Source organism: Dipodomys spectabilis, unplaced genomic scaffold (assembly GCF_019054845.1).
Source record: "Dipodomys spectabilis isolate Male_0828 unplaced genomic scaffold, ASM1905484v1 ptg000288l, whole genome shotgun sequence".
Lineage (NCBI taxonomy): Eukaryota > Metazoa > Chordata > Mammalia > Rodentia > Heteromyidae > Dipodomys > Dipodomys spectabilis.
In genome coordinates this window covers 151,114-172,473 of record NW_024870965.1, presented here as the reverse complement: position 1 = coordinate 172,473, position 21,360 = coordinate 151,114, and the positions used below count along the sequence as shown (strand labels likewise).

Genomic DNA, 21,360 nt, shown 5'->3' with positions numbered 1-21,360 from the left:
AGATGGACTCAGACTTTACCATGCTTTAGAACTGATGCCTTCAGTAGCAGCCGTCTTTTAAATTTTGATCTTTTCCTGAGCTGGGAAGTCTGCATGGTGAGGGTCTCTTGGGACATTGAGTGATGTTAGGAGCCTCAGTCCCCCCCTTCTCTCTCTCTCTCTCTGTCTCTGTCTCTGTCTCTGTCTCTCTCTCTCTCTCTCTCTCTCTCACACACACACACACACACACACACACACACACACACACACACATGAGGGTGAACATAGGGCCCTCCACCTTGGCTGCATTGCTAAACCACGGCATACGTTAAATGTATCGAATGCATTCTGAATTCAGTGCCATCATATATAGAGAAATATCTATTCTGTTGTCCTTTGGCAAGGAAAATTGGGGCTCTCAGTAGTCCCCACGCCAGAATTACTTGCCTCCTGAGGCTTTGTAGGATCTCCTTTTCTCAGAGTCATGTGCATGAGGCTCATGTGCTTCGACCTTGACCTTGCAGGACCTGAAGCAGCAGGAATTCTTCTTGGGCTGTAGCAAGGTCAGCGGGAAAGTTGACTGGAAGATGCTGGATGAAGCTGTTTTCCAAGTTTTCCAGGTAAGAAGGCCGCGTGTAGTCACAAAGGTCACTCATCCTCTCATGGGATTTTCAGCCACCCAGGCCCTGGGTTCCTGGGGACCTAGGGGTTTTCTGGAGAAAGGCAAAATGGGCAAAGCAAGTGCCCTTTCTCACCTTTTATTTCCTGTAGTATTCATCTCGTGGTTTCTCCAACTATGTTACTGTCTCTTCAGTGTTCTTTAGCATTTTTGTGTGAGTGTGCCGGCCCTGGGACTTGAACTTGGGGCCTGGGCACTTGTCCTTGAACTTTTGTGTTCAAGCTTCCTTCCCATCTCCATGCCCTCCCTGTCTCTTCTATCAGGACTATATTTCTAAAATGGACCCAGCTGCCACCCTGGGACTGAGCACTGAGTCCATCCACGGCTACAGCCTCAGCCACGTGAAGCGAGTGTTGGACGCTGAGCCCCCCGAGATGCCTCCGTGCTGCCGAGGGGTCAGCAGCATCTCGGTCTCCCTCAAAGGTTAGTCTTTTGTCTCTTGGGGCGAGGTGATGTGGCACAAAGGCCAGGCAAGGCCTATGAGATCATGCATTGTGCATTCATCCAAAAAGAACTCATTGAGAAGCTGTGATGTGAAAGAATTGAAATAATATGAGGTATTACAAAGATGATTAGCCCCCAGTACCAGGGTTTAAGCTCAGGGTCTCGTGTGTACTAGGCAGGTGCTCTACCACTTGAGCCATATTCCCAGGCCTCTTTTGCTCAATTATTTTTCAGATAAGGCCTTGTATCTCACACTGTAATCCAGGCTGCCCTTAGACTATGATCCTCCTACTTATGGATTCCTGAGTGGCTGGGATTACAGGCATGAGTCATAGTGCCTGGTCCAGCACTTCGTTTTATAAAATCTGCCTACTCATCTCTAGCTTAGGGTATGTCCCCCAAAAATGAGATCTGAATTCTTGAAATGAGAGTTGAGGAGATTACTGGGCCTCCATGGGGTAAATGGTTCTGTGTTTCTTCAGTGGGCTCCTAGAGAAGGAAGGACAATCTTCTTTGGGACCCCTGGCCATCCTCATGGTCATGGTCTGGACTCCCGCTTTCTGGGGTGGGGTTCAGGTCTGAAGGAGAAGTGCGTCGACAGCCTGGTGTTTGAGACGCTCATCCCCAAGCCCATGATGCAGCACTACATAAGCCTTCTGCTCAAGCACCGGCGCCTCATCCTCTCGGGTCCCAGCGGTACTGGCAAGACCTACCTGACCAATCGGCTAGCCGAGTACCTGGTGGAGCGCTCCGGCCGAGAGGTCACCGAGGGCATCGTCAGCACCTTCAACATGCACCAGCAGTCTTGCAAGGTGGCTGCCTCCTGAGACCCCTGCCCATCTTACGCAGGCTCAGCCCCCTGCCCCCCTCCCCCAAGACCTATCCTGGGTACCTTCCCTCCTCATTCCCCTTTTCCTTTCCATAGTCCGGCCTTCATCTCCTCCCTATCTCCAATGGGCTTTCCCTTTCTTCCCTGCCTTGTTCCCTTTTCTCCTTGCCTCATTCCCTTTTCCAGTCTTCTCCTTCCCCTGCCCTAATTTCTTTTCTTTATGCTGATCCTGGGGCTCGAACTCAAGGCTTGGGCACTGTCTCTGAGCTGCTTTTGCTCAAGGCTAGCACTCTACTACTTGAGCCACCGCACCACTTTTTTTTTTTTCTGGTAGTTTAGTGGAGGTAAGAGTCTCAAAGACTTTCCTCTCCAAAACCACAAATCTCGGCCTCCCAGGTAGCTAGGATTACAGACATGAGCCACCCGTGTACAGCTTGCCCTAATTTCTTTCCTTTAATTCTTGTTTGTCTTTTGCTAGTAATTTCCTCCTCCACACTTCTGTTTCACACCTTTCCCTTTAGATGGTCATTGATGAGACTCTATTTCTATTTCATTATCTTCACTCAATCTCATTCTTTCTCTCTTGTCTTTCTCCCCAGTATCTTGTACTTTGGGATCTCTGGAAAAAATACTCCTAAATATTACATATTGTGAGCCTCCCCCCACTGTCACCCCAATAATGTCTCTAGAACACATCCTAATACTTTGGAGTTGTTTCAAGGGTTTAGCTCTTCCCTCTTGGGAGAGGTACATCTATTAATGGTAGTTCACAGTCCCAAACCAGCACAAAGCATTTACAGAAGAGCTGTGTGCTCCACCTTTCAGAGACACAAGGCCACTGCAGAAGGTGTTTGGAGAGTCTTGAGATCGCCATGATCAGTCTCCAGTGAGGGGGTTCTGTAACGAAATGTGTGCACGCATCCAACATGAGCCACAGCCCCAAGAGATACAGAACTAGCAAAGCTAGTCCAAGTCTTCTTTCCAAGGCTAACCCAAAGGCTGATTCTTCTCTTTTTTTTTTGTCTAATTCAAGGATCTACAACTCTATCTCTCGAACCTGGCCAACCAGATAGACCGAGAAACAGGAATCGGGGATGTGCCCCTAGTCATTCTCTTGGATGATCTGAGTGAAACAGGCTCCATCAGTGAGCTGGTCAATGGCGCCCTCACCTGCAAGTATCACAAATGGTAAGCTGGGATGGGGGCCAAACTGTGTGCACATGACAGAAGCAAGTGTTAGGACAAATCTAAGTGACTCATTTTTCCCCTTTCTTCTTACAGTCCTTATATTATAGGTACCACCAATCAGCCTGTAAAAATGACACCCAACCATGGCTTGCACTTGAGCTTCAGGTAAGAACTCTATTGCTGCACAAATTTCCTGGACCCTACCCAAGCATCTATAAGCTAGTTAAAACTCCCAGACTCTTCAGGTAGAAGAGCAGCAAATAACAGAAAGAAAAAGAAGGAACATGAGCTTTTCTGCTGAAAGGAGAAAGCAGGAGTATTTGCCTGTCAGCGACAGGGGAGAAGACAACTTTGAGGAGAGGAAAAGATGGGATGGGAAGGAGAGACACTGGCAGGAGACACTCTAACCTGCTGCGATCAGAATTCTCCGCCCAGCCACCCTAGTCCAAATCAGAGCGATCAGGTGGTTATTTGAAGAGGGCACTGATTTGAGAATCAGCTCAGTCTGCCCAGGGCTGCTATCCTGAACTCAGTTGTCCTTCATTATTACTTGAGAAGAAGCCAAGTGGTCATTAGTGGGGAGGCAGGCAGGGGGAGGGATTGACTGGCAGGAGGTAAACCCCGGCACTGAGCCCACGGCTGCTCTGACCCCACTCTCCCCATCGCTGGTGGCAGGATGCTAACCTTCTCTAACAATGTGGAGCCCGCCAATGGCTTCCTGGTCCGTTATCTGCGGAGGAAGTTGGTAGAGTCTGACAGCGACATCAATGCCAACAAGGAAGAGCTGCTCCGGGTGCTGGACTGGGTGCCCAAGCTGTGGTATCACCTCCACACCTTCCTAGAGAAGCACAGCACCTCGGACTTCCTCATAGGTACTGGGGCCCAGCCCTCGGGAGGACTGCTCCCTTTGCTTACCAAGATTGCAAGCCTTGGGGCTTTGGACCCGAAAATACTTAAGTACTTAACATGAACTCAAGGCCTATATGGTCCTGTCCCTTAGCTTATTTTGCTCAAGGCTGGCACTCTACCACTTGAATCACAGCTTAGCTTCATGACTGGCTCCCGCTTCCCCCTCTCCCTCCACTTTTGGTGGTTAATTGGAGATAAGAATCTCACAGTCTGCCTAGGCTGGCTTTGAACCATCCTCAGATCTCAGCCTCTTGTATCGCCAGGTGTAAGCCACTGGCACCCAGTGTGCATTTTTAACATAGCTGGAATTGGGAAAATCACTTCAGCCATCAGAAAGCTATATCCAGGTCATATGACCTGGCTCACCCCTGTAGTGCTATGTGGGAGACTGAGATGGGAGAAGCACTTGAGCTGATTGTTTCAGAGTCAGCATAAGGAGACACCTCCATATGAAAAAAAGGAGGAAGAGGAGGAGGTGGGTGCAGTGGTGCATGCCTGTAACCTGCTTGGGATCAAGGGGCTCGTTGTTTGGGGCCAACCCAGGCAGAAAGGTAGCAATGAACTCTTGGCTGTCACAATCAACAAGCCCATCCTGTTGGTGTATATTGTGGTCCCAGTCATGTAAAAGACAGAAGTAGGAGGGTCTCAGTCTGAAGCCAGCCCCAGGCAAAAATGTGAGGCTCTATATGAAAAAGAGCTAAAAGCAAAAAAGAGCTTGGAGGTATGGCTTAAGTATTAGAGCACCTGCCTAGCAAATGAGTGGTCCTGAGTTCAAAACTTAGTACCACAAAACAAGAAAAAGAAGAAATGGGCTAGGGCTGAAGGTCAGTAGTAGAGTGCTTGCCTAACATCTCCAAGGCCCTGGAGGTGGTGGGGGTAGTTGGGGTGGAAGGACTTTCTAATCCCTCCCTTGTTTTCACACGTGATTAATGAAATAAAGGAGGGAATTAAGAAGCTTGCCTACTCCCTAGACTTCTGCTTGTGCGGGATCATAGACACCAGGCAGTCAGCACCCAGGGGTCTTCACCACTTCCCGTTCCCTCTGCTGCTTTGTATAGCCCACCCTCTGCCTGGTACTAAGGTGTAAGAGAGGCACAAGATGGGGGAGATGGAGTCTTCTCAGCCTTCATCTTGGCTTTCTGCTCTTCCCTAGGCCCTTGCTTCTTCTTATCCTGTCCCATTGGCATCGAGGACTTCCGGACCTGGTTCATTGACCTCTGGAACAACTCTATCATTCCCTACCTACAGGAAGGAGCCAAGGATGGGATCAAGGTGAGCCCTCCTCTCTGACTGCACGCCAAGCCCAAGATCAGGCTGTCATGGCTAACAAAGTAGAAACAATTTTGAATCTAAAGCATGGAACTTACTGGGATTAGATAGGCTGACTTTCTTTTAAAAAATAAGTAAGTAAATAAATAAATAAAATAAAAAGTAGAGCAAGGCCTGAGATAGGTGAGGCTGCTTTCTACTCAGCAGTTCTGCCTCTGGAATGTTCTCTCCAATCCTAAGTTCAATTAAAGCCACTCTGTTAGGGCGATAGCAAATACTAAAATAAGCTAAAAATGAAGGAAAACCTAATTATCTCTTAGCTACTTACTGACTTCTGATAAATGAATTATCTTGTAAGAAGGGGTGATAAATTCTGTTCTAACTAAAGCACTGTGTTGTTTGGAAGACAAAATAAAATATATGAACATATTTATTTGGGATATACTAGGGTTTGAACAGAGGACCTCAACCTTGCTAAACAGGGACCCTACTACCTGAGCTATACACACCAGCCCTGAAGAGACTTTTTTTGGTATGCCAGTCCTGGGGCTTGAACTTAGGATCTGGACACCATTCCTGAGCTTTTTGCTCAAGGCTAGTTAGCATTTTGCCAGTTGAGCCACAGCTCCACTTTCTTTAGCTACTTGGGAAGCTGAGACAGGGTACATTGTGCTTATGAGTTCAAGATTGGCCCAGGCAACATAGCGAGACTCCATTTCAAAAAGAAAGACATTTATTATTAAATTTATTTTAAATGGATAGTAAAAAATTATGTCAATGGAATCAGGTGTTGGCGTCTTATACCTATGACCCTAGCAACTCTAGAAGCTCAAATCTGGAGGAACACTGTTCAAAGCCAGTCCCGGCAGCCAGACAAAAAAGTCCCTGAGGCTGTATCTCCAATTAACCAGCAAAAACTTGGAGGCATAGCACAAGTGATCGAGTACCTGCCACGTCTAGCTAGCCAAGAGAACACGAGGCCCTGAGTGTAAACATGGTACTGGAAAAGGAAAAAAAAAGAGAATTATATATAATGAGATGCTATGTGATATTTGAATACACGTATACATTGTGCTAAACATACCTCCTCAAACATCATTTCTTTATGTTAAAAAACATTCAAAAATCCTTTCAGCTTTTTTTTCTGGCCCTGGGACTTGAACTCAGGGCCTGGGCATAGTCCCTGGGCTTCTTTTGCTCAAGGCTAGCACTCTACCATTTGAGCCACAGCACCACTTCTGGCTTTTTCTGTTTATGTAGTACTGAGGAATAGAACACAGGGCTCATGCATGCTAGGCAAGCACTCCACCACTAAGCCACATTCCTAGCCCTCTTCTAGTTTTTTCAAATATACTTTATTGTTACTTATCATCACTCCACTATATAACAGCACACTGAAGTCTGAATGCCGTGAAGCCTTGGCTCTCAGTCTTCTGAGTAGCTGGGATTACAGCTTTGTTGCAGTGACTGGTCCTTAGTAGCCATGTGTCATCCATGAAAAGTATTTTGTTACTGACATAGATACTTCCTGACAGAGTAAATTTCTATAGATGCCATTTATCAGGCTATCTGAAAATGGATAACATCTTTTATTCATGAAAGTTAAACAAAAATAAAAGGTACTATGTTTAAAATAGAATTTCTGCTTAAAAAGCAAAATTGCAGGGTCATCGGATTGGTACGAGTTAAGGTTTGGGGTTTGTTTGCTTTTTTTTGGTTGTTTGTTTGGTGTGGTCCTGGGACTTGAACTCAGGTTCTGGACACTGTCCCGGAGCTTTTTTGTTCAAGGCTTTACCACTTGAGTAAGTGCTCTGCCACTTAAGTCACAGCTCCACTGTTGGCTTTTTGGTAGTTAATTCGAAGTAAAAGTCTCACAAACTTTCCTACCCAGGCTGGCTTTGAACTGTGTTACTTAGATCTCAGCCTCCTGCATAGATAGGATTACAAATGTGAGCCACCAGCACCCAGCAGAAATATTATTTAAGGCTGGGAACATTGCTCAGATTTTTGAAGTTTTATCAGATCTTTTAAATTATCCTCAGAATTATTTTTGCCAGTTAATACCAACTTATTTTCCTTGTTGAAAGTTCGACAGAGATCAGAGCCTCTTGTCTTTGCACCTGAGGAGGAACAGTTTTCTGGATATTTGTAGGAATGTTTGGCCTGAGATGTCTAACCAGGGGGTGCCCACCCGCTAATCACACACTTCTGCTTCCCAGGTCCATGGACAGAAAGCTGCTTGGGAGGATCCTGTGGAGTGGGTCCGGGACACTCTTCCTTGGCCATCAGCTCAACAAGACCAATCAAAGCTTTACCACCTTCCCCCACCCACCGTGGGCCCCCACAGCATTGCCTCACCTCCAGAAGACAGGACTGTCAAAGACAGCACCCCAGGTTCTCTAGACTCAGACCCTCTGGTGAGTAAAAGGCATTCTGATATCAGAAGGCAAGTATTACAGAAGTGTGTGTGTGTGTGTGTGTGTGTGTGTGTGTGTGTGTGTGTGTGTGTCTGTCTGTCTGTCTGTCTCCATAGGAGGTGTGTGTGTGTGTGTGTGTGTGTGTGTGTGTGTGTGTCTCCATAGGAGGACTTGAACTCAAGGCTTGGCTTTTTTTGCTCAAGGCTGATGCTCTACCACTTGGGCCACACCTCCATTTCTGACTTTTTGCTGATTAATTAGAGATAAGAATATCATGGACTAGAGCTGAGAATGTGGCTCAGCAGTACAGTGCTCACCTAGCATGCATGAAGTCCTGGGTTTAATTCCTCAGTACCACATACACAGAAAAAGCTGGAAGTGGTGCTGTGGCTCAGGTGGTAGAGCACAGAGAGGCTAGCCTTGAGCACAGAGAGGCTCAAGGACAGTGCCCAGGCCCTGAGTTCAAGCCTCAGGACCAGCAAAAGAGAGAGAGAGAGAGTACCATGGACTTTTTTGTCCGAGCTGGCTTTAAACTATGAGCCTTGGATCTCAGCCTTCTGAATAGCTGGGATTACAGGTGTGAGCTTCTGATCTCAGCCTCCTGAGTAGCTAGGATTATAGGCAGGAGCCATTGGTGTCTGGCTGGTATTTAGGTTTGATGGAAGGTTTGTGAACTGGGGAGGGAGAAACAGGTTTATGATAGCCTGGAGTCTAGCTGTTAGAGACAGATTTCTTCCATTCCTCCCAATATGAACTGCTTTGCACAGGGCTCAGTCCCCTTACGGAATGAAAGCAGCAGAGGTGGTCTTGCAGTGCTGGGTACCCCCACCCCACATCCCACATGGTGCTTTGTATTACAGAGATATTCCCAAGTGACACCTTTTACACACAAGTTGAAGCAATTGTCACTGCCATTTTGTGAATCACCTCAACTCCAAGCTGATACTCGCTTAAAAACCAAAGAGCAGACATCTGATCTAAGCTGTTTTATGTTTCTCTTCTGTGATCAGGACCCAGGATCCCAGCTGTCATTAACTCATCTCTTTGCTCCTCTTTAGATGGCCATGTTGCTGAAACTTCAAGAAGCTGCCAACTACATTGAATCTCCAGATCGTGAAACCATCCTGGACCCCAACCTCCAGGCAACTCTCTGAGAGTCTTGCAGTCTGTCACCCCAGACAGCAGAAGGCTGGCATCAGCTTCATTAGCTCCTCCTCTCCCCTCTTCTCTCAGAGCACTAGCTCTCCAGCCCCACAGGAGAGCAGAGGGAGGAGGAGGGCAGGCAGAAGAGCAGGTTCTTGGTGCTGCACCTTTGAGAACTTCCTAGTAGGGATTCATGGGGTGGAGTTTGGAAACTTGTGTCCCCTGGATAAATTTACTGGACTTCTCATGATGATTGGGGCAAAAGATGAATCTAGGTCTTTTCCTTGATTTCTTGTTTCAACTACAAACTCCTGTACTTTCTGGGGAGGGGTTCAGAAGATATCAAAACAAACAAACAAAAAACTGTAGCAGTTCCTAACTGATTCTCAGGAGCAACTCTGAGACAGTCACGTGTGGGGAAATCTGAGGGAGGCAGGAAGTTCTGCAGACTTATGCAGATCCTTCCCAAGTCCATCACCACTGCCAACACTCTTTCCCCCAGAGATCTGGCCCTTGCCCAGAAAAGAAGCATGTGGTTAAAAAAAAAATGTAAATCAACCTGTAAAAGGTGAAAGGCAATGGAAATGATGAAGCTGGAGAATAGAGGCCCAGTTGCCACGGTAGAAAAGAGAGCTGTTAGCTCTCACCTTCTAGATGACATCAGGGGACATTGACAAGACAGCTGCCAATCAAAGAAGTCACCGTACTACAAAAGTAACATTTCAGCCTTCAGAGAAAGACTACTAGCTCTGTCTTTCTGCCCTCTAATTTAACATGCATGAGAATCAATAAACCCTACTTTTTAATTTTTTAATTTTCTTTATATATTTTTCCTACCACTTGCCTATTTATTTTCCTCCCTCCCCCCATTTCCTCACAAGTCTATGAGATTCTTGGGTTGTTTTGCCAGGGGCTAATTTGGCTTTTCCAAGTGGGTTTCCTTTGCTGAACCTAATGCCATCCGATTGACACCAGCCTGATACCTGCCATCTACTACCTTTGGCATCCTTGATTTATCAAAGATATTAGAGAGACAAGAACTGTTGGACCAGAAATACCAAGAGAAGGGAATTCACCTCCCTTGACTCTACTTTGGAGAAAGCAAATGTTCTACCTGGAAGCTCAATTGCCAAACCCAGACATGACAGAAGATCTACTCTGAACTTCATCAAGGCCTGGAGGAAACCGAGGAAATTAGAAATACTCATCTGCCTTGTGGTCTGTTTGGCTCCCTCTGTTTGGATAGTGGCCACTTGGCCTGAGTAAGTCAAAATTCCCTATCTGGCCCCTTCTTGTTTGTTTTTGACAGTGAATATTTACATATAAGAGACTGGACATTTATGTCAGAATGTAAGTCTTGAGCAGCTTGATTTGGAGGCCAATGTCTGCTTTCTAGAGAGATGGGCAACTCTGGCAGAAGTTGCCCTCTTCCTATTGACCTAGAGATCTGTCAGTCCATGTTCCTTCATTTGACAATTACTTAACTGAATACTTAAAAGGAGCAGTGTGGGAGGAAAAAAAGGCAAGACTTGTACGCTTACATTCACAATTTTATTATCTGGACCTTCCTGACCATCAAAGAAATGTATCTAAAATCTAAGGAGTAAACTGAGAAGACATCTGTGATTAGATGTTCCTATACAACAAGGGCCAGAAGATCTGGGACCAATGAAGTGGAACCTGGCAGACAATGGAATCTTGCTTGTCTGGGGGTGGGCAAGTCTACTTCCTGCCATTTCTGGAAGCCCTCTGGGACCAGATTCCAGACTGAGCTGCCTGCTGGGCTATACAGTTTCAGGGCTGTATAGATCAGGGATATGTGGATAAGCCTGGGCCTAAGCATTTGCTCTTTAGAGTCCTAAGTAGTACAAGACTCTCAGAATCTATCAGCAGAACTTTGGATCGCTGTTCTGCCCCCATCAAGGAGTACATGCATCTTGTCCCTCAAGATGGTCTAAACTGCCCTTCCCCCCACCCTGCAAAGCTTCTGTATTCATCTGGTAGCTTCCAGGTATGACAGGGTCCTCTGTGCTGGAGACTATTATTGCTATTGCTGCTAATTCCATGAACTGTGAAGATCCCCAACCGATTCAGCTGTAAAATATGCAATTCTGTGGTGGAAAGAGGCTGTTCGTTCAAGGATGGTGCTGAAATCACTGCCTTAAGGTCTCTGCTGTGCAGAATGAGGAGGCCCAGAGTTGGCTGTTGTAACATAAAAGGAAGAGAAGATCGGACAGTCCTACTTTGGACCTAGCTAGGCCTCTACTGAACCCTTTCTGAAGCTCCAGTCCTAGGGCAAGGCTCAGACTTTAAATGTCATCTTAACCTGATGGCTGAGTCCTTAACTCTCTTATTTCCTGGTGCTGCCCAGCCAGTGCCTTCTGTCATCAATGTTACTGGCTACTTGAGAAAAGAGAGAGAGAGAGAGAGAAGGGAGAGCCCCTTCTTCCATTCTAACTGCCTCAGACCGCAGAAGGATTCTTGTCTTTCTGATAACCATGGATACCACCATGAATTTTATTTGCATCCTCAGCAGGTTGATTCTGGAGGCCTCCCCTGATTTTAACTTCGTTTCTATTCCTGGGATCTACCACCTTCTACTCTCAGTTGACTGCTGCATTTAGCCCAGGTCTCTAAATTGCTTTCTTGCAGAAAGTATGTTTTCATCTGGTGAAGTGTTATTGATGCCTCAAGCTTCTCCCCCTGGAGCCTAGACCCCATTTTCAGTAGCATATCTGGGCCCTTCACTGTGGGGAATCAGTCATCTCACAAAAGAATCATGGATACATGGCAAGAATAGATGGATGAGCTTCCTCATGGTGCTATAACAACCCCTTGGGATGCTCGTCCATTCTTTACTGCAGCAGTAGACCTGAGCTCCCCTCACTGCCCTACACTTCATGACAAGGAACAAATCCATGGCATTCTTACTTTCGCACCTGCTTCTTTGTTGAGATTTCTTCTAGGATCCCTCAAAAAAGGAAACTACTGGGCTCCATAGCTAAATTCTTAACCCTCCCCCACCACGCACCCTCAGAAGAATCCCGCCTATCTAATTCTGGAATCTGTGCTATTTTTTTCCCCTGCATCCCTACCCCACCCCTCAGTTCCATCCTTCACCAAAGTTGTCTCATAAAGAACATGGTTCAGTACCATCAGCCTATCGGGGGAGCCATCAGTCCAGGAGAGACTCCTGAGCAGAGTTCTCATTTCTGGATGAGAAAGAGCAAGAACATTTGTCCAGTGTATTTGTTTCTCAGACTCTACCTAGACGCTAAAATAAAATACTAGGTAATTGGAAAGCTATAAGGGACCTGATGTCTGTGTGTGTGTGTGTGTGTGTGTGTGTGTGTGTGTGTGTGTGTGAGAGAGAGAGAGAGAGAGAGAGAGAGAGACTGTTTCTGTTTGTCACTCATACACATGAACAGTTTGCTGTTTCCTGTCTTCTGGGGCTTCATAGAATACTTTTAGAAAATCTTTGCTATGTGGCAACTCTACGGTGCTTATCTCTGTGCAAATCCTTCTACCAGTGTGTTTCTTGTAGTCTAACCATTGGGAAGGTAGAGGCTAGCAAGGAAGAATAGCTAGCTAAGTATCCATGGAGAGACCCTAGAAGGAAGTCCTTCTTGATTGGTATACCATATTTTGGTCTTGAATGACTGACTTTCCAACCAACTTCTCTGTACTGAAGGACTTAAGACAAAATACTGATTTTTTTCCTCCTTTCATATTGTGCCTTCTAGTTTTTTCTTGTTTCCAAAAGTCCTAAGTAGATATGATCAAGTCACTTCTTCTAGCTCCTTGAAACAAGTCACACTACTCAACGTGATATTTCTTTCCAGTGGTCTGAGAAGTAACTCAATCACCTGTAATATTCCAAAGCATAGGATGAGAAGCGGTAATCTGCTGTGTCTCACCAACACTTCCCATCATCGCCTGAGACAGCATCTATGCATAGCAGCCCAGCACTTAGGTGACATTTGCCTAATTGAGGAGGACTCAGACCTAAAACCAGGATCAAAGAGATACTTCCACAGAACCTTTATTACAAGGTGTTCAGTAGCAAAAGAGTTGTGGTCATCACACATTTAACACAGGGTTCAAGTGCTGTAGTAAGTCAATTATAGTTCCACATCATGCTTGATCCTTTCTTTTCCTTAATCCTGAGCATTAGCTAAGCCCAAAGTTAATAAGTAGACCCCATAAGCCAATCCCCATGCCAGAATGAAAAATGTGCTTCTGCTGAAGATTTACTTCCTTGTGATGGATGTGCTGCTGGAATGCAGGTACCCTCTTATTAGGACAGTAGCACCTACTTACAAGTTCTGCTTCATGACTCCATTAAGGAGGCCATAGGTAGTAACAAGATGGTTTTAGGCTAAAGCCCCAGAACACTGCCCTTTATCATTTCATCAGGTTTATATATTCATGAGTCCTCAGTCAGCCTGTTCAAGACTCTATGAAGCCCATGTGTGGGGATTTGCTCAGCTGAGCTCTGGAACCAAGTTAAGTACTGCTGGCCATGGACCTAAGAAGGGTAGACTAACGAGACGTTGGTTAGCCTTGAAGCAAAGAAGCCAAACTTTAGAAGTTATAGAGAGACCAACACACTTAAAAACTAAACTCATTGGGTAAACGGTATGGGTCAAATGGTAGAGTGACTGTATAGCAAGTAGAAGGCCCTGAATTCAAAACCCCAATAATAAACCTGTTTACACTGAACCTCCCAGTTTGATGTTTTAGCCGTTTTTCTTAATGATTAGGCTATGGAGAATTTTGTCTGGAGGCAGGTCAGGAAAGCAGATGAATTCCTTTCCTTTGCTTATGGCAGAATCTGTGTGCTTGTTAGGAATGAAGTTCTCACCAGGCATGGTTATCCAAATCTGCCATCTCAGCACTGGGGACGCAAAGGCAGGAAGGTTACAAGTTTGTGGTCAGCTTAGGCAACATACCAGGACCCATGTCTCCAAAACACCAAATATAAATAGATGAGTAAAAATCTCAGACCCCACTCCAAATCTACTGAGTCCTAAATTGTAGCAGTGGGGTCTAGCAATTATTTTTGCAAACACCTAGGGAATTCCACACATGCCCTAGTTTGAGACTCTGCCGGGTTTTATGGAGGGGGGGAGGGTTGGCCAGTTCTGGGGCTTGAACTCTGGGGCTGGGCACTGACTCTGAGCTTTTATACTCAAGGCTGGCACTCTACCACTTGCGTCACAGTTCCACTTCTGGCTTTTTCTGTAATTAGTTAGAGATAAGAGTCTCAGCTGGGCACTGGTGGCTCACGCCTATAATCCTAGCTACTCAGGAGGCTGAGATCTGAGGATCAGGGTTCAAAGCCAGCCCTGGCAGGAAAGTCTGTGAAACTCATCTCCAAAAAGCACTCAGAAAATCGTAGTGGGAGAGCGCTTGCCTTGAGCTGAATTGCTGGGGGACAGCACCCAGGCCCAAAGTTCAAACCCTACTACCAACAACAACAAAAAAGTTTCATGACCTGCCTGGTGTGGCTCTGAACTGAGATCCACTGAGATCCTCAGATCTCCGTTCTCCCAAGTAGCTAGATTACAAACATTATTAGCCACCAGTGCCCAGAGAGACTGTTTTAAAGAGAAAGACAAGTATTGATCTCTGAGGCACCTTAGGATCCAATATAAAAAGGTTCTAGGTTGTAAGTACAATATTAACAATAAGTTGAAAGGCACTTTTCTCAGACTTCCTTGTTTTGCTTTCTTTTAGTATAACCGAGGAAACATGTTTCTGGGCAGAAGTTCAGGGAATGATTACATCTTTTCTTTGGTGAGGGCAGCCATCAGAGAAAAAAAAATCTCATTTCTGAGATTTCTACCTGACTAAACTTAGGGTCATTAACAGAGAAGTTTGGAGGTTTCATCCAGATTGCTCTTCTGCTGGATTGTCTTTTCTGAGCCTTTTTCTGATTATTTAATAGAATGGGAAAACTAGACATTATATACATATAATTTGTATTTCCATGACAAAATACCTTCCCAGAAATATACTCTTTCCTTTATTTGAGTCGCTGGGTCTGAGAATCTGACCAGAACCTCCTTTCACAAGGCAGCTAATAACTTTAGGGCTCTAGTAAGCCAGGAAGGCTCCTGATCCATGGTCTGCTCAGCTCATAGGAGGAGAGACACCCACGCGGTGAGGATATCATTCTGGGCCATGTAAGTCCTTAGGTTTAGTTTTTCCTTTCCCCACACCAGGACCTCGGGTACTTAGAGACAGTAATAGAACAAAATCTTTCTTTAAAAATCTGAAAGGTGCGGGGCGCCGGTGGCTCATACCTATAATCCTAGCTACTCAGAAGGCTGAGATCTGAGGATCATGGTTCAAAGCCAGCCCAGGCAGGAAAGTCTGTGAGACTCTTATCTCCAATAAAGCACTAGAAAACTGGAAGTGGCACTGTGGCTCAAGCGGTAGAGTGTTCACTTTGAGCTGAAGAGTGCAGGGACAGCACCCAAACCCAGAGTTCAAACCCCACGATGGACAAAAAAAAAAAATCTTAAGGGTGCTGGGAGCTGGCAGCACACACCTATAATCCTAGCTACTCAGGAGGTTGAGACCTGAGGATCAAGGTTCAAAGCCAACCTGGGCAGGAACATCCATAAGACTCTTAAAGCTCATTAACCACCAGAAAACGAATTGGTGCTGTGGCTCAAGTGCTAGAGTGCTTGCCTTGAGCTGAAGAGCTCAGGGACAGCTCCCAGGCCCAAGTTCAAGCCCCATGACTGCCAAAAATAATCTGAAAGGTGCTTCATAGGTTTTCCAACTCCCAGACGAGCCCATGGATTTGACTAAGGCCATTTAGCATGAACTGATTTTGTTTCAAGTGTGTTCAGATTTTCCCGTGAGCATTGTGTGGAGTAGCGCAGATCAGCACAAGAGCGCTCAGTCTCCCAAGCTCTGGCACTGGGCTCTTGGGAGAAAGGACTAAAGTCTGAGGAAGGCAAGTATAAAATAATAGTGCTAAAGCCATCTCCAAAAGATAGGTTCCCCACTCCCCGCCATTTCCTGTGCTGCACTGCTATTTGTCTGACTAGGAAGGTAGAAGGAACAAGGTCCATAGGGCAGCTGGTCTCTTGGCTACTGCTAATGTTCTTTTTGTTCAATTTTGTTATTAACAAAGCGTTTGTAAGAAAGCATTTTGCCCTGCTAGCTTCCTTTCTTCCTTCCCCATCTTATTTTAGGTAGCATTGTTTAAACAGTGGAGTCTTTCTCAAAAGCATGGCACTCCTCAGGTGGAGGGTGGGCAGGAATTTTCACAAATCTTTTTTTAATTTATTAGACACAAATAACCCAAACCAGAGCTTGTGTGTGTGTGTGTGTGTGTGTGTGTGTGTGTGTGTGCCCGCGCGCACGCGCGCGCGCACGTGATTTGACCCTCACCTCTTTCAACCTACTTCCTTTTATGTCCAGTGTGTGCAAAAGGCAAAATTAAATCTGGAAAGTAAAGCAATGTATATAGTTGCGGTAACAATCATGAAGAGAGCTGGGCTGTCCCCTCAGTGATTCATTTTAAATAACAAATTGGTTGAAAATTAAACTCATGCCTAGGCCAGCTGACGAGGCCTTCCTCCATCATCATAGAGAGCCCTGCCCTGGGCCCTCTGTCCATCAGGCATGTCTTCTCCTAGCAAGATTCATCTGTTCCATGCCATTTGCGTTTCAATAAAGTTATCTCCTGTATTGTCTACTGGCTTTCTTAGCTCCCTCTCTGTCTGGTTTCTGTCTCCATTTATTTTATGGCTCATTGCTTGATCCAAAAGGAGAAACTTCCATATGTCATTTGCCTAACTCAGAAGCAGAACTCACCTGCTTGGGAAATCTCTGGGCCTTGATTCTTTTTTTTTTTTTTTTTTTGGGTCCAGTCGTGGGGCCTGAACTCTGGGCCTGGGGGCTGTCCCTCAGCTCTTCAGCTCAAGGCTAGCACTCTACCACTTGAGCCACAGCGCCACTTCCGGCTTTTTTTCTGCTTATATGGTGCTGAGGAATCGAACCCAGGGCCTCATGCATGCAAGGCAAGCACTCTACCACTGAGCCACCTTCCCAGCCCCTGGGCCTTGATTCTTGAACAGGAGTTTCTCAACATCTTTGGTTGGGAGTTGGGCAGGAGTGGGGGGCAAGGGTTGTACCTTGCACATTGTAGACAGAGTGTCTGCCAAAATTCAAGGTGCCCTGTCCTAAAGTCAAGGTTCTTGAGTCCTCCCATCCACAATGCCACTAAGTTTGAAAATATGCCAGCTTCTGGCTATGAGGAAAAGGAAATTAACTCTTCTTCTCCATTCTGGAGTTGCAGGCCCAAGCAGCAGTCTTTTCCCTATGAATGGGTTGTGGTAGGAAAAAAGGCGGGGGGCAGGGAGTGATGGAAGTAATACAAACCACCTCTGTTCTCCTCACATGGGAGGTGGCAAATGTGTTCAGAGCACACCCCACAATAAATCAAGAAGGCATTTTGGAAAAAAATTCTCTGATGAGACGGCTTAATCTTCAGTTATTATCCACTTAGCAGTCTTGGAACTGTCCTAGGAATTGCTCAAACTGGTTTCCTTCCCACTTGGGGATGAGAGCAGTGTTGACTAGAAACCACTTGTAAAGCACTAAGCCTTAACAGCTTACCAAGAGATGGCCTGTTCCTCTGTTCCAACCTCATATGACATCCATCCCTTTGCCATTACAGGCTTGCTCCCCTGTCCTGCAGTTTTAAACCTTTGCTCCAGTACCCTTCACCTGCTTTCCTACGGATTGAGGGTATTATCTCCATAGGGTAGACCACTGTCTACTACCAACCCCAGAGAGCTATACCAAACTATTCTTATCCTCCTCCTATCCTCCCACCTCTCAAAGGACCAGCCATTTCTGGGGCCGGGGGGGGGGGGGGGGGGGCCGGGGGGGGGGGAAGAACCTTAAATGTTCTCAGCTAATAGGATTCAGTCACATAAAAATGATTCTGTGGGGCTGGGAAGGTGGCTCAGTGGTAAAGCTCTTGTCTTGCATGTATGAGGCCCTGGGTTCGATTCCTCAGCACCACATAAGCAAAAAGGAAAACATTCTATGTGGTATAGATCCCCGAATTAAGGAAAAGTGAGCATTTATTTTGTGTGAGAGTGGGTGGGGGCAATTTGAAGTAGATGCTATGTCTGATCCAGACCCTCTCCTAAAGTCCCCTAGTACATCCATTTCCACCCCACTTCTCTCTTAACACAGAATCTTATCTTCGAAAGGCCCGCAGAGTTAAACATATATCATGGCCTTTATTCTCAGTGAGCCCGCTAACGCACAGTGAGACTTTGGGGAAGCCACTGACCTCTCTGGGACCCTCCCCCCAAACCCACCGATCATTGCCAACAAACGTGCAGTTCTCTCCCAGGAGGCAGGGGGCGCTGTCTCAGGAGGCTTAGACCCATGCCACGCCCACCGCGCCTGCGTCCGCTGGTGCGCAGGCGCAGCTTCGCGGATTGGCCGCACGCGGGAGCCGTCATACAGTGGCGGGTCCCGGCCGCGGGGCTGGCGGGCTGCTGGGGGCGGGGGGCGAAGATGGCGGCAGCGGCAGCAGCTGGTACGGCCTCGGGGCTGCCGGGTCCGGTCGCACAGGGACTGAAGGAGGCGTTGGTGGATACGCTCACCGGGATCCTGTCCCCGGTGCAGGAGGTGCGGGCGGCGGCGGAGGAGCAGATCAAGGTGCTGGAGGTGACGGAGGGTGAGTGAGGCGGGGCCGTCACGAGGACCGCTGGGACCTGGGCCCCGGACGCACGACTCGCCGGCCGCAGCCCGGGGACCCGCAGGCCCAGCGGGAGTCCGAGCCCGCGGAGACGTGGGCGCCGGGAGCCGGAGCGCCGGGGGAGGCCTCCGGGCGGGGCGGGCGGGCGGCGCGTCCCCAGGGCCCGGGCGGGAGCGGAGGGAGCGCCGAGGGGGCAGGCTAGGTCTGCGGGGGACCGCCACGGAGCTCGGCTCCGCGCTGCTGGTGGGTCGCGCGTCCGGGACGATCGTTGGCTTTCTCTCTCTCTTCCCCGGCCCGGTGGTAGCGAGGTGGGAGGAGAGGGAACTCCTAGCTCCAGCGGCGCGCGGGGCCGGGCCCCGGGCCGGCGGCTCAGCTCGGGGCGCAGCGGGTGTCAGCGCCCAAGTTTCTGCCTCCCCAGCGTTCCATCCGCCAGCTCGTCCGTCCACTGCGCGTTTCCCCCGGAAAACGAAATGCACGCGCAGCTCCCCGCACTCCACGGTGCTGCTTACCAGCAGTTATTAAATGCATCTATGCATTTTTCGGTGTGGAGGATCCGAGCTTCCTTTGTTTTGTGGTTTTTTTTTTTTTAAATTCTTTGTCCCCGATCTCCTAGTATGTGCTTGAAAAGAGCTGGTGAAGAAAGTGGAAAACTATTCGTTTGAGGTTTTTCCTGTTCCCTTCCTGCTGAGTGGGCTTTCCTCAAACCCATTGTAGCCACTTTACAAAGAACAATTTAATCCTGCAACCAGAGAAGTGGGAAATACACACACACACACACACACACACACACACACACACACACACACACACACACACACACACACACACACACACACACACACACACACACACTTTACAAAGAACAATTTAATCCTGCAACCAGAGAAGTGGGAAATACACACACACACACACACACACACACACAAAACTTGTGAGTATTTATGTAATGAATTTGTCTTGAAGAGAGTCACTGGAACTCCCAAGTCTTCAGGATCCCCTAGCCTTAAGAAATATTTCCTCTCTCTTCCTGAAATTTAGGCCTCTGCAGAGAGCCGGGAAATTGCCCATTGTCCGGCCAGCCACCCTCAACGCCTTGGGTTAATAATGCTCCTACTAGACTTACTTTCATTGAAAAGAAATGAGGACAACCATTTCCCATGAACTTACGTGACATATTTTATTATGACATGAAAGGGATATTAGAAACAAGTTTCTTTCTGCGGCAAATATATTACCATTGGGATCTAACAGATTATGTCTGCACTATTTTGAAAGACTACTTGTAATTGTTATTGTATAACATTATCAGACCCTACAAGAGGAGTAACAACTAAGTGGGAGAAAACTGAAAGCCAGGCGTAAATTCATCTGAAGGAGTTTTTATAACCTATTAGGTAAAATTCCTTTATTCACATTAAATATCTCTGCCTGGGGTTGGAAAGAGGAATGACAAAACAAAGAAAATCTCATCAAATTTAATTTGCTACTTGAGTTAACTTGATGATATGATGCAAATTGCTTCAAACTAAAACCTCCTCAAGTGATACCCAGTATGACTTATTTCCCCAGATGCAAGTGTAACCCTTACTATGAAAGGTGGACCTTGGCTTTTGGTTTTGTTGTTGTTGTTGTTGTTTTGCTGGTCCTGGTGCTTGAACTCAAGAGCTTGTGTGCTGTCTGTGAGCTTTTTTGCTTTTATTCAGGCTTTTGTGTGGGTGTGGGTGAGTGCTTCATTGGAGATGAATCTCATGGACTTGGCTGGGCTGGCTTTGAACCTCAATCCTCAGATCTCAGCCTCCTGAGTAGCCATGATTACAGGTGTAAACCACCAGCACCCAGTTCTCATTTCTTCAACTCTAACCAGAAGCCATGATCTCATCTAGGCATTACAAACTTCATAATGTCTTCTTGAAGTTCTGGTCTCCTATGTTCTTCATCTTGAGGGATCTTGAAATAAAAAATAAAATTTTCCTTTTTTATGTTTAAATTCTTTTTTAATTAATTTACTTTATGATTATAAAGGTGATGTGCAGAGGGATTACAGTTACATAAGTCAGGGCCATTTCCTTTCATACAATGTCTTTTGTTCCCTCCTGTCCTTGCCCATGAGTTGTAAAGTTCACTTTCATCAGTGTCCAGTGAGCTTCACTGCTGCACTTTTACACTTGAATACACCATACATAAAAGAAGACAAAATCATCAAAAAGTAAACATTTTTAAAATTTTCAATAAGTGCAGAGTTTTGGTCTAGGCCATTGATGGAGAAATACATGGACTCCCTCTCAACTCTCTTCTTCTTCCTCCTCATAACTTATTGGTGATGTTCTGTGGGGTGTTCTGTGAGAGGTATGGAAAGGCTTTGGTACGGTAATCTGATATTGGTGGTTCAGTAATAAGGTCTGTGACTCAGGCGTAAATGTAGTTAAAGGGTTGGACTAGTTCTGGAGTCGGACCCTTTAGAGGATATTTGTGTCTTTACAATAATTGTCTAATTCCTGTGTTTATCGAAACAGCAGCAACAACAAAACTCTGTCTTTAGGTGGAAGATGGTGGTTCATTCCTTAGACAGGGCATCCCTATACTTCGGTGGCTTTGAATAAGTTTTCTTTGCTACCGGGGTCAGAGCACCCCCATTCTTATATTGCTTGACTCTCAGATACTGTCTGAACATGATATCATAGATCCCTCTCCAGCACTGCAGCCCTTTACATGAAAATAGGTCATAGGGGACTTAGATTTGCTTAGCAAGTGTTCTATACCA

The 21,360-nt window shown here is 46.5% G+C and overlaps 2 protein-coding genes across 3 annotated transcripts in view; both read left to right on the top strand.

The window, feature by feature from the left end:
* Nav1 (neuron navigator 1) overlaps positions 1–12,137 on the top strand; it is a 71,948-nt gene extending 59,811 nt beyond the window's left edge. Inside the window, exons 19-27 of the mRNA XM_042701141.1 lie at positions 504–599; positions 922–1,081; positions 1,679–1,914; positions 2,965–3,119; positions 3,213–3,284; positions 3,795–3,991; positions 5,182–5,300; positions 7,517–7,714; positions 8,773–12,137. Of these exons, the coding sequence (XP_042557075.1) occupies positions 504–599; positions 922–1,081; positions 1,679–1,914; positions 2,965–3,119; positions 3,213–3,284; positions 3,795–3,991; positions 5,182–5,300; positions 7,517–7,714; positions 8,773–8,868 (1,329 nt within the window). The 3' untranslated portion in view covers positions 8,869–12,137. The remainder of the gene's footprint in view (positions 1–503; positions 600–921; positions 1,082–1,678; positions 1,915–2,964; positions 3,120–3,212; positions 3,285–3,794; positions 3,992–5,181; positions 5,301–7,516; positions 7,715–8,772) is intronic.
* A 6,272-nt stretch (positions 12,138–18,409) lies between these two features.
* The window catches only part of Ipo9 (importin 9), a 39,455-nt gene continuing 36,504 nt past the window's right edge, over positions 18,410–21,360 (top strand). The window contains exon 1 of one of the 2 annotated variants that reach the window (XM_042701174.1): positions 18,410–18,559. Coding sequence is in view for 1 of the 2 variants with exons in the window: in XM_042701173.1 (XP_042557107.1) it covers positions 18,416–18,578 (163 nt within the window). In the remaining variant the exon portion in view is untranslated. Of the gene's footprint in view, positions 18,579–21,360 lie in introns of both variants that reach the window. The other variant, XM_042701173.1, reaches the window with a different exon arrangement.